Source organism: Stegodyphus dumicola, chromosome 2, assembly GCF_044657685.1.
Source record: "Stegodyphus dumicola isolate Sdum_Otavi_A_Nest chromosome 2, ASM4465768v1".
NCBI classification, from domain to species: domain Eukaryota; kingdom Metazoa; phylum Arthropoda; class Arachnida; order Araneae; family Eresidae; genus Stegodyphus; species Stegodyphus dumicola.
This window is the reverse complement of record NC_140769.1, coordinates 278,123,115-278,136,805: the sequence shown is the minus strand read 5'-3', so window position 1 is coordinate 278,136,805 and position 13,691 is coordinate 278,123,115. Positions and strand designations below refer to the sequence as shown.

The 13,691-nt window shown below is 27.1% G+C and overlaps 1 protein-coding gene across 1 annotated transcript in view; it reads left to right on the top strand.

Moving 5' to 3' along the window:
* su(f) (cleavage stimulation factor subunit su(f)) overlaps positions 1–13,691 on the top strand; it is a 139,770-nt gene that overhangs the window by 112,499 nt on the left and 13,580 nt on the right. Inside the window, exons 13-18 of the mRNA XM_085812206.1 lie at positions 97–240; positions 5,847–5,949; positions 6,228–6,297; positions 8,076–8,172; positions 11,554–11,658; positions 13,404–13,548. Of these exons, the coding sequence (XP_085668332.1) occupies positions 97–240; positions 5,847–5,949; positions 6,228–6,297; positions 8,076–8,172; positions 11,554–11,658; positions 13,404–13,548 (664 nt within the window). The remainder of the gene's footprint in view (positions 1–96; positions 241–5,846; positions 5,950–6,227; positions 6,298–8,075; positions 8,173–11,553; positions 11,659–13,403; positions 13,549–13,691) is intronic.

Here is a 13,691-nt window from a genome sequence, read left to right as displayed (position 1 = left end):
AATAAAAGTTCATAATGTGAGTTTCTAAAATATTTATTTTCTGTACTATAAAGTGCAAAAATGCTTCAGAGTAGTACCTATTTTTGTATTCAATAGGCATACATTCAATATATGAAGTTTGCAAGGAGGGCTGAAGGCATCAAGGTTGCTAGATCTATATTTAGGAAAACCAGAGAAAATCCAAGTACTAAGCACCATGTGTATGTCGCAGCAGCATGGATGGAATATTATTGCACCAAAGTTAGTTTTAGAAGTACAAAGTATTATTTTATGCCTTGTTGTCTTAAATTATGCTTTTATTTATTTATCTATTTACTTGATAGAAATAAAAATAGCAGTTGCAAGGCTTTCACTATTTAATACTAGCAGCTTCGCTGCCAGCCTTCGTCTGGCTTTTAAATGTACCGGAAAAATGGCTGAAGGGAATACCAAATGTTAAATTTAAAAACTGCGTAGAATTTTACTCTGCAGAACAACTTCATAAAAAAAGTTATTATGTATAACAAAATTACAATGAAATAAGCAATATCCTTTAATACAAATAAATTAACCAACTTCCCTTTGCAAAATCTTAAGAACGCAAATGGTATAAAGAAGGTTAAAAACTTTGTTTCCTAAAAAAATCACTCAAAACTTTTCAGTTTCTTAAAAACAGTGAAATGAGAGCAATAAATAACATAAAAGAATACAAAAAACAAAAAATTCTGAAAAGCAAAGTATAATTAATGATATTTTATCCTATATTTTCAAGAGAAAAATATTACAATGAAATAAGCTATATTCCTTAATACAAATATTAATTATCCTAATAAAAAAATTAACCAACTTTCCATTGAAGAAAAAAAAAAATCATGCAAAACTTTTCAATATCTTACAGTGAAAGCAAAAAATAACATGAAAGCAACTCAAAAAATAAAAAATTCCACGCAGAATTTTACTCTGCAGAACAACTTTATCAAAAAAAAATATATTATACATATATAAAAATGACAATGAAATATGCCAATCTCTTAAAAACAGTGACATAAGAAATACGATGAAAAATTGTTGCCAAACCCATATTTCTAAAAGAATGAAACTATTCAAAATGATGCGATTTCATCAAAAATCTATCAACAACAATAAGACAGGAAAATTGTTGCCAAAATCACATTTTTAAAGATGTAAGAAGTGTACTCAAAAGCTTCATTTAAAATTTTTTTAAAAAATACATAATATTATCATTTTTCCAAAATTCTTTTGGTAAAAGCAGTCGCAAGGATGAAAGTTTAACGTGTCCAAAAATCAAAGAAAAATTAACGTTTTTAGAAAAAATCCCGTTGAAAAGGTGTTAAGCTCCCTTTGATAAATAAATTCGTATTTAATCGATTTATTGAAACACGAAATTTATTTTAAGTTCATAAAGTAGCTAAGTGCCTACATTTCGTGACGATGTGAAAATGGCGTGTGTAGAGTAAAATCTCGCTTTCCTATAACGCATTATGTCTCAAATGATGCGATTTCATCACAAAACATAAAATAAAAAAAAATTCGAATTCAAATTTCGAAAAAATCGCTTCGAGGTGCTTTGGCTCTTGTCTAGATGCACCTATGACCTCTAGATGCTAATTTTTATCATGAATATAACACACTAATAGTTCATATTTAAAATAATTAAACTTCTTTATTTAAAAAAATTAATTAGGTTACAAAACAAAGAAGTTGAATAACATGAATCTTAAAAGGGACAGACATTTATGCCTACGATCTCACATTTTAAGATTTATATCTAAAAAATTTCTATTGATTTTTTTAATGTTTTGAATTATAGAAATATATTTATAGTCATCTTTATGCAATGCATTGCTCAAATTAAACTTTAAACATAATTTGGGACTGCATATGTAAGCAAAATTTGAAAATGGTCCATGAATTATACTCTCATTTTTTGCAGACATAAAAAGAATATAAAGAAATTAAATGAACATTTCCATATATGAATATACAAATCATTCTGATTTTATTTTTTCATAAGTAGAATAAAGTTCCATCAATTTCTCAGCTTTTATTCCTTTAAGCAAAACATATGTAACTCCAAATGTCCACTCTTAATAGAATTATCTTGGGTAGATCAATAACCTTAAAAAAATGTAATTATTTATCTTTTTCGAAGATTAATTTAATTTTGGAAACATATTAAAACTAAAGTAGCTAAAGCAGTAAATTATAATTGAAATAATTGCACCAAATTTTTTAGCCGTGGGTCTATTAGCTTACGCGCAGCATGAACAAAAGACAGACACGCACACACAGACAGACTCTTTCTTTTATATGTAGAGATGGGATAACTTCATTGCCATTGCTAATTATTGGCCTTCAGAGCTTTCAGATTTTGAAATGAAATGAATGTCAATTCTTTTCTGAATATGTTTGAAAAGCATATTAATTTCAATAGAAATTTATTTTACTTGTTTTAATATATGCTTTATTTTGTTAAGTTATTAAATGGAAAATTAAATATTAATTTTTACATGCTTATTTGAATAGCTGCAGTTTAAGTATGTTTAAAATTTCTGAAATAAGTTGTAAAAAATTGAATAGTTTTATTAAGGTTCTTCCCTTACATATGTTTCTGAAGCTAGAATTAATTCAAAGCTAATTAGCTTGAAGCACAAAATGAAATATCGATAAGTCCCATTTTCAAATTGTGCTTATATTTGCTGTCCCAAAAGAAAAGAAAAAAATTCAAGATAAATTAATATATAAAGTTTAATTTTGAGCAATGCCTTGCATAAAATGACTATAAATATATTTCTACAATTTAAAATATAAAAAAAATTAGGAAATGAATAAAAATAATTTGTCTTCCACTTCATGTCATGTTCGTTACCGTGAGATTATTTTACCCCCAATTAGTTTATAAATTTGACTAAAGGGGGGCAGTACACATTCAAAGTAGTCAAACTTAGCTTAACTAGTTTATCTATGTCACTGAATATGTACTGCCCCTTTTACACAGATTTGCAAACTAATTTTGGGTAAAATAATCTCAAGGTGACTTGACATGAAGTGGAAGACAAATTATTTTCTTGTTGATTTGTTAAAGAAAAAAATTTCTGTAATTAATTTTTATCATGAATATAACACACTAATAGTTCATATTTAAAATAATTAAACTTCTTTATTTAAAAAAATTAATTAGGTTACAAAACAAAGAAGTTGAATAACATGAATCTTAAAAGGGACAGACATTTTTGCCTACGATCTCACATTTTAAGATTTATATCTAAAAAATTTCTATTGATTTTTTTAATGTTTTGAATTATAGAAATATATTTATAGTCATCTTTATGCAATGCATTGCTCAAATTAAACTTTAAACATAATTTGGGACTGCATATGTAAGCAAAATTTGAAAATGGTCCATGAATTATACTCTCATTTTTTGCAGACATAAAAAGAATATAAAGAAATTAAATGAACATTTCCATATATGAATATACAAATCATTCCGATTTTATTTTTTCATAAGTAGAATAAAGTTCCATCAATTTCTCAGCGTTTATTCCTTTAAGCAAAACATATGTAACTCCAAATGTCCATTCTTAATAGAATGATCTTGGGTAGATCAATAACCTTAAAAAAATATAATTATTTATCTTTTCTGAAGATTAATTTAATTTTGGAAACATATTAAAACTAAAGTAGCTAAAGCAGTAAATTATAATTGAAATAATTAAATGCTGTTATATATACATGTACTTATTTGATCTTTTTCAGAATTTTCAGGTTTTCAAAAAATATGCTTTTAGAAAATTATTACTGTAGATCAGAGATACCCAACAGGGTTGATAGCCTGTTGCATCAGCAATTTTTCAGCACAATCAAGATCTCAAATTACAAAAAATAAAATAAATAAAATAAAAGTAAAGTTGATAATTAATGGTTTACTGATTAAAAGCTATACCATGTTATAAGGAAGGAAAGGTATAAAATAAACATAAGGGAAAATACATGAAAACTATTTCACATATTTTAAAAATCAATTGTGTAAATACATTTTTATGCAATAACAGCAACATAAACAAGTAAAATGCAAAAAACACAATTTGCTTCTCTACATCGAGGTACATTGGCTCTCTAAAGATTGCAGCATTTTATAGATATTTTTAATACTATAATAGAAAGTTTCCTTGAGGGTGACAACTATATAGCAAAACAATCAATTTAAAAAAATCATATAGTCTACTTAAATGATATATATCATAATACATTGTCACACAAAACAAACTGCAAGGAAGAGACATCAATTTCATTGAACCTAGAGTGATTAGCTTTGTTTTTATTCTGAAACTGACTTGCTTATATCAACACTGAATCAAAAAGTATTCCATTACTTTCATAGCTGAATGCAATTGTCCATAATAGAAAGATTGTACTTCCTCAGACGATGTATTGTTATATGCAAGCCATTACAAAGAGATTTTAATGTTCTCTTCCAAAGCACTGGAAATTTAAATGTGCCAGGATGTTTCCAGAACCACTGAACTGCGATATAGCTGATCTTGATATTATGATACATGAAGAGCTGATTGCATTAAAGGAGAATGTTCAAGCATAAATCCTGTTATAAACACATGGCTACATTAAGTTTTTGAATTCAAAGATCATCTGAGAGAAATATCTTAAAATAAAATTACCAACATTATTGTCATTATTTTTCATCTTACATAATGGAAGCTGGCTTTAGGTAAGTTATTACAGAAATTAAGAAATGGAACATTTTTAAATGAGGGAATTTAAGAATTAAGCTGAGAAATTTTATGTCAAATGCTTAAAAAATCGCGTCATTTATCAAGAAGATCCATATTAAAATCGAACTTTCAATCAAACTTACTTTTCAATAAAATATCAAAGAGTTTGGAAATAAAAATAAAAATGAAGAAAATTGTTACTTCTACTTTATTATGGCTTTCGCTATTTAAATAGTGCCAATGTTTAGTGCACCAGTGGTTACCATACGACCAGCAATCTTAATGTCTGTTACTTGTAGTGTACCTGGTCAAGAGAAGAGCTCTTAGTATGATTGCTGCTTTGATATAGTCCATTGATAATAAGGGTAACAGGTTTAATATTTTAAGTTTAAAAGCTACATGATTGAAGTCCTTGAGATGAAAAAATGCTTAACCCTCAGAGAAATTAAAAGCAATTGTAGAAATATGGCCACCACAAATTATGCAAGAAGTAAATATGTTTGCTATGTATATTCTGAATTTTTCTTAATCATAATGATAATACAGTGTCATTTATATAACAGCGGCTGTAATAATACAAAAGGAGCAAAAAATATTTTAATCTGTACAAAAGTCAAATGCTTTTGCTATTGAAATTTTTATAATGTGTCACAAGTTCTTGTAAGTCTTGCCAATGAACCAAACTATCTCATAATTTTAACGAAATCACTTGCAACCACAGACTTTTATCTTAAATTTTCTCATTACTGACATTTTAGTCTTTCACAAATTATTCTGTCATTTGTGTACAATATTGCCAGTCATGCAGTATTTTTCCATGTGTTACACAAGCTGGAGTGAATTTCACCTGCTTTTCACCCTTTAATTTGAAAAATTCCAATAACAGTGAATCTTGCTAAAAAAAATTTGAGGAATTTAATTAAAAAAAAATAGCTGTTATAAAAAAGGAGTGCATTTTAACTAATTTTTAAATATATTAAAATAGAGTATTTACATGATGTTCTTTAAGTGTTATGATGTAATATAAAAAAATATAAAATGCATTGCATCTCTGGAAAATGAATTAAAAAATGAGAATATTATTATAGTGAATATTTTTGTCTTCTCCTATAGGACAAGACCATTGCTTTTAAAATATTTGAATTAGGTCTCAAGAAATATGGTGATAATCCTGATTATGTATTAGCATATATTGATTATCTCTCTCACCTTAATGGTAAGTTATAGTTAACAATTTTTTTCAGTATTTTTATTATAATACAAAACAAAGCAAAGCACATGTTCACTAGGAAGATATTATCTTCATTTCATTTATACTAAAATAAAGAACTAATATAAAGCTCAAAGTCTGATTCTAAAAAGTTATTAAACCTATTCAATTTTAAGTTCTTAAATGCCAGAAATATAATTATTAATATTATCAATTGTTCTAATTGCAGTTAGTGTATAGTATTTTATGTAAAATATTATGCTATACTTATTCTGCTTTTCTAGATGACAATAATACAAGAGTACTTTTTGAAAAAGTTCTAGCATCAGGAAGTTTACCACCAGAAAGACAAGTGTAAGCCTAATACTACTATTTTTTCAAATGTAGATTTAACTATGTAAATCATATCATAAATAATGATATTCTACAGTGATAATCAATTGAATCTTTATTAAAATTGCAAATCAAAAAAATTTTGAAAGTTTTATTTTTAACATTGTTTCTTGGAGTTATTTTGAATTATCCATAATTAATATATCTATTATGCTTGATTTTAAACATGTGCAATATGTCAATAATTTGTAATAGGACAGAATTGTTATTATTATTATTAAGTATATATACATAAGTGTATTTTAAATTGATTACAACAAGCATAAATTTCCAGTATATAATTTGAGTATATTTCACCAAATATTTTTGTCATTACTTTTTCCTGCTTTTGTTTTAATGTCCTGACTTGTACATTGTTATGAATATATCTGTCACTCTAAATGTTTTTGATATTCATTAGTACATAATTAGGAAGACTAAATATGCGTTGATTTAAAACAGCACTTTTAAAAATAAAAAATTCTTTTATTATAAGTCTGAGATATTTTCATTGAACTTTTAGGCAGGGCGAGTATTACTAGTGTTCACTTCCACCAATATGTGTTATTTACAGCTATTACATTATTGCAGATTATTTCATTAGATGCTTTCAGTTGTAATCTTAATGTAGAGTAAAATATTACATTCTTCTTATTATTAACATCATTATGAGGATATATTTCCACATTGTAATAATAGCTCAGCAGAATAATTGAATAATAGTAGTACAGTACAGAGTCTGTAATCCGGACGTCCATTATTCGGAATGATCTATAATCCGGACCTCAAAGCCACAGACTTGTGCATGCGCGTAATGCGTTTATGCATACGCTGCGCATGCACGTAAAGCCAGTAAAGCATTTACCCATGCGCGCTTCCGATAGTGAAGAAAGTAACAGAGAACATTATTGAAAATGAAAAAAATTCAATTCACAAGTTAGTCGGTATTCTCGACACAGCAATTACAGGACTTGAACAGTGGAACTTTGTAACTGAACAAGAAATTATGTCTGTTTATAGAATTAAAGAGAAATTATTAGCAAAAAAAAACGAAGCAACTTAAACAACTTACATTGAAAGAAATGTTTACTAAAGTAAACAAATAAATAATAAGCTTTTTTTTTCTTTGTAAATTTTGATACCCTTTAGATCATAATTGCTCTTTATTTCATAAATTATGGTTTCATATTTTTAATTGTATAATTTCTGCATGCCATCTTACCAGATTTAAATTGATGATCTATAATTCGGGGAAAACCCTAATCCGGAATCGCCGAAGTCCCAATGAGTCTGGATTACGGACTTTGTACTTTAGTAATAAACTATCAAGTAGCCTGATGTAACATATAACATTTTAATAATTTCTTACATAGTTATGAGCATTTGAGGAAAATTTAATTTCAAATGCTCATAACTAGATAAGACCAATGCTAATTTATACTTTTAAAAATATTTGCTAAAAATTTGATGAGATCCCAACTTGTCTCATAGGATATTTTGTAAAAATAAAATTACTTACATTTTTTTAACCATATTATTGTTCTTGCTCTAAAGTTTCAATATGGCTTCTGCTGCCCTTAATGTAAATAAACCATCTTATTTTTTTTATACAGATAATAATTCAAATGCTAAGTAATAATAAATATTATAATAGATAATGGGGCAAAATCACCTGTAAAATTTTTTATAGTTTGTTTCTGTAAGATATGATTCACTTTATTAATTATGTGTGACTTTGTTTTAACTTATGCTCATTTTAGTGAAATATGGAATAAATTTCTCGAGTTTGAATCAAATGTTGGTGATTTGGCAAGCATCTTAAAAGTAGAAAAGAGGCGAGCTGCTGTTATTGAACAGGTATTGTGTAACAAATATTTTAAAAGAGCATTTCTTGTTAAAATTTCCCCCTTTTTAAAATTATTCTTGATCCATCTAGGTGTTCAATAGTTTATGTTGCTAATTTTATATATAATGAATAAAATATATAGATTATATTTCTAAAAAGTCACAGCTCTGAGAATTTTTTAATTTTAAAAGAAAGGTGTTTTTTTTGGGGGGGGGACGTTAAAGTAATTGAATTTCTGCATATCATGCCTTTTTAATTCTGCCAGCAGAGCTGCATAGTTACAAGAAAAGAAAACAGCTTTCTTATTTTATGTATGGGCTGACACAAAAGATGTCACATCCTTTGTTTTTTTACTATTCGCTTGCATGACCAGTTGCCTAAAATAATTACTATGAAAACGGGGGAAAAATATGTATGATTCAATGAGTCCAGCTAGTAATTATTCAGATGAAGAACTGCATTTATATCCAGCATGTTTGGGAAGTTTTGGGAAGACATAAAGCTGCTGTCAGTTCTCCTTTTCAGATCCTTGCCATGCTTGCAAATGCTTTACAAGAGCAATGGCTCTTGCTTCCTATGGAACTCAAACAACGCATAATTGACTGCATCACACATCACTGTATGTGTTCTGTTGCTTCTAGGCGAGATCATACCCCATATTGAAGAGAATTTTCTTATGCCAAACTGATAAATCCAATTTGTTCATTTTATATATATGCTAATTTCTATAGCATCATGATTGCCTGGTAATTTTGTTTCATGTTATTTTATACCTTAATGTGTGTTATATACCGTAGGTCAGTTTCATTAAATTCTACATGTAACATTTTGAGTAATCATCATTTTTGTGATTTGTCCTCAGTTAATGATAACCAGTGTACAGATTCTTGATTATTTAGTAACAGAGATTATACATTTATTAATCACCAAAATATTACAAACTGAATGTATAGCTGATTGTCTGAGCATGGCAATGAGCTCAGTGCAGAATGTATTCAATGTGTGCACTAGTGAATCTCTCCATGCAAGTTAAAATGTATCTGCAGTCTTTTAATGGGGGAAGTGGGCCGACTATTTATATATATATATGTATATGGCTGAACCTGGCAGTGGGTGACATAAATGTATTTTTGACATATTGACATTACTGACATAAATGCAACAGGAATTTTAGTATGCTGATGAATTTTAGATTTTTGGATCATTAAACAATTTTTGCACAAATTCTTTACATAGCTATTGAGTGATCTCCATATAAATTGAGTTTTTATTAGATTTGTAGTTGCTTTTACACATGGATGAGATGGGTTGTGTAAAGTTTCAAAAACTTGAAATTTGAACTTCTGAGGTGCATATGATCAGATGTTTTTGAAGGTATGTCATAATAAATTGGAAGATTTGTTAAAGGGAAATTTAATTGCTTTAAAACAAGACCAGTATTGGATTTGAAAAACGTTTGCGGATCACTGTCATTTTCTTGAGCACAAGCCATTTCATCACAATTAACAGCTTGAGGTGACTGAATTTCTAAAATTCTCAAAAAAGCATCTGCAACTGTGTTATTACTTCCAGAAACATTTCTGAAATTGGTAGTGGAATGTGATATGAATTCTAAATGATGTAGGTGACGAGGTGTTGCTTTATCGTGTTTTTGTTGTAGGGCATAAATCAAAGGTTTGTGATTGGTGAATACCACAAAATCTTAGCCTTCGACCATGTGCTGAAAAAATGTAATTGCTGAATAAATCATGAAAAGCTCTGTATCATAAGTGCTGTACTTAGATTCAGAATGTGTTAATTTCCTGGAATAACATCCTATGGGTTCAATAAATTGCTTTAGATCCTCTACAGTCTTAGTTGGCAGGTTATTCAATTACAATATTTATCTTTTCTGGTAATACCAGAAAACCTAGAAATAGAAAATCTTTTTGCCACAAAACATATTTAGCTAAATTAAGTCCATAGCTCTTGAATCGTTCAAACACCTTTTCGGCTTGTCGGCTTTCTGTATGTTTTCACCCTCATATGCTATGAAAACATCATTAAGCATAACAACAATCTAAATCTCACAAAACTTGATCAATAAATCTTTGAAATGTTTTAAGCTGCATTTTTTAACCCAAATGACTCATATAATCCAACAGAAATGATTGTTGCTGTCTTACCTTTAACATATTGTTGCATTAGAATGTCGTGATAAACCTTGAGAAGATCTATTTTACTGAAAATCCTTTTTCTTGTTAAACTCTGAGAAAAGTCTGTATCTGTGATAAAGGGTAACAATCAGGCAGTAACAATCAATACAAGTAATGGAATTCATTTTCTTGAAATCACCTCAGACTCTCCAATCACTATTTTGGTTTTTAATAAAATGTATAGGAATAGCATAAGGACTTTTCAGAGGCCAAATGATTTCTCATTCCATTAAAGCCTTGAATTCTTTTTTTTTTTTTTTTTTTCTTTTTTTTTTTCTTTTAAGTTTTTCACTTTATGATTTGATTAGCATTTAGAAATATATTCATTTATTTACAAGTTGAAGATATCTATGTACAGAAAGGAAAAATATTGTGACAATGCAGTCGTGAAAGTCAAATATAAACAATTTGTTGTTCTAACCTTATCCTCATCAGCAGTTATGTCAACTGCTGATGAAGTTTAATAGTTGTCAAACCACAAACAAAATATCTAAAACATCTAAATATGCATTTTTTACTATTCAATATATAATACTGAAAATTTTATTGAGTGATTTAATGATTTGATATTTTGTGCACTTCCCTGTAAATGATGAAATGTGCAAACATATAAAAAAAATAAGCATTTATTTTTTGTATGTCATTTATTACTGTCATTTGCTGAATCACTGACCATATTAAATATATAAATATTTTGAAGCAAGAGAGTAATATGTAATTGAATAGAACTAACTGAATTTCACAAGCACATTTAATTTTTTTTTTTTTTTTTGTATAAAATATATATAAAAGAATAATGAGTTAATCAAATCATTCATGATTTTTCTTTAGATCATTTTTAACCATAATATTGATCAATAACAAATTAATATTATGGAAATAAAAACAACAAAGTTGTTATTCAGAAATATAAATATATATATATATTTTACAAGTAACTACCATTTAAAGTAGTTCCTATACGTCAGCTTTCTTTCATAGTTAATTCTAATTATAATTCAGATTCCTATTTTCTTTTTTTTTTTCTTTGATTATATTATCCACAGCTACAAACAACCAAATATGAGAAAGGAATTTTTAATCTTCTGCTATCCTGATATATCATAAATGCATTATTAAAAAGTGAATATTGTTTCTTTTTAAAAAAGGACAGTTTTTTACTCATATTGTCTAATTTTTCCCCTCTGTTTGTTTTAGTTAAAGGAATTTGAAGGGAAAGAAACTGCACTCCTGGTTGACAGATATAAATTCATGGACTTGTATCCTTGTACTCCATCTGAATTAAAATCAGTGGGTTACAAGGTAAAATACAGTTTTGGTCTCATTTATGTGAACTGCATTGTAAAAATATTACCTTAATGTGAATTTATTATTGCCAATCTTTAAAAATTGTTCTTATTATGTTAATCTAAGATTATTAGGTTTAATTAATTTAATGCAAAACATACCTTTTTAACTAGTTTATATAAATTTTTTATTTATTTTTGCTAGCATTAAAAGAAATCTATGTATTTTCATGTTATTTTAATAACTTATTCATCGGCAATAGCAAAATATTTCATTTAAATCTTCCAAAAATAATTAAAATCATGTATGGATATGAAATCAATTATTTAAATATAATATATAATTTTTTATTCTATGTAATATTTATGGAACTATGAAATATTTTACACTTTTTATTAAAGCATAAAAATATTTTATGTTTACTTTCAAAATCTTACTAAGAGGAAAAGCAAGTATTTAAAAACAAAATTATACTGATTTATTACTGTGTGTCATTAAGTTTCTGTAGTATGACAACTGAGTGCTTGCATGAATATCTTGGTATGAGAGAAAAATAAGTACAGGAGGAATAATTTAGTATTTTGCTGCTATAAAGCATCACTATTGGAAGTATGAAAAGTCTGCAAGTATAAAAAGATTTACCGCATTACAAATTACAATAATACTAGTAAGCTGCCAATTCTGTGATGAACCAAATAAGAGAATATGTGAAACTCGCTTTTGTAAGAATTGCATGGGAACAAGACTGGAAGAATTCAAAAGTAGAGAAAAAATCCAGCTTTAAAACTGGGTGTACATTTTAAGATTTATCAATAAGATTAAATTAAATTAAATAATGAATAAATAATACTAAATAAAGATTAAATGAAGGTGGATAAATTATTTATTTTAACACCGTACTCAAATTTTGCATAACAATGAGCAGTAAAGTTAACAAAATTAATCAAAAACTTCACTGTACATAATATTTTGGGTGAAAATGTTATTAATTCAAATTCGTAGGTAGATTTAATTCAAAATTAACTCTTAATTCAATATGTTTAAATGAAAATGCAAGAAAATTGCATATAATTTAATATTCCATACAAGGAAGTCATGTGGTGTACACATCAGATTTTTTTACATAATAATAATCCTTTTTTAATCTAATTTAGAATCTTCAAATGTTATTTATGATACATTTCCAGATTAATTGTTGGTTTATTTATCTAGCGTGAGGTTTTGATTCAAAAAAAAAAAAAAAAAAAAAAAAAAAAAAAAAAAAAAAAAAATGGGTATCTATGTTACTATACTACTTAAATAAGCATACTTATAATAACTAGAGTTATACAGTTTTATACAGAAATTATTAAAATGTTCTCTTAAGATAATTGTGCAGAGTTTAGAATCTCACAATTCTTAGTTTTAGTAATAATACAGGGAAAAAAATCCTCTAAGGGTTTTAGCTGATCAAAGTGTAGCCACCCCTTCTTTGCTTAACACATAATTTGAAAATTAGTACTGAGTTTCCTCTATAAATGTAATTTTTTTTTTATTCTCTTTGTAATTTTTGAAATTCTAAATGATTTTTAAATTTTAACTCTTTCATCATCAATGTTTTATTCTTTTGGGAACAACTGTAGCATTTGCATAATAAATTCCAAATGTTAAAGACCTTTTTTTTTTTTTTTTTGTTTTAAATCTTTACTATTTTTTATGCATTATGATGCATGCTATTGAAAGTGCAGAGATGATCTATACAATAATTTATTATACTCTAGGAAATAGTAAAGCAACATGTTTCAAGTTTGCCATCATCTATGATCGTAATGAAAGACAGTCTTTTAGATGATGGAGACAGGAAACCAGGATATCCTGCACCAGATACATTACAGATGATCCCATATAAGCCAAGACAGATATATCGTAAGCAAACTGATACTGATTTATTTAACTATCTTTATTCCTTCTCTTTTTATATACTGAAAAAATATTTCGCATTCTAAATGTCATTTTGTGTAAGAAAAAAGTATCCAGATTTTAAAAGTTTGTAATCTGTGAAAACAAAG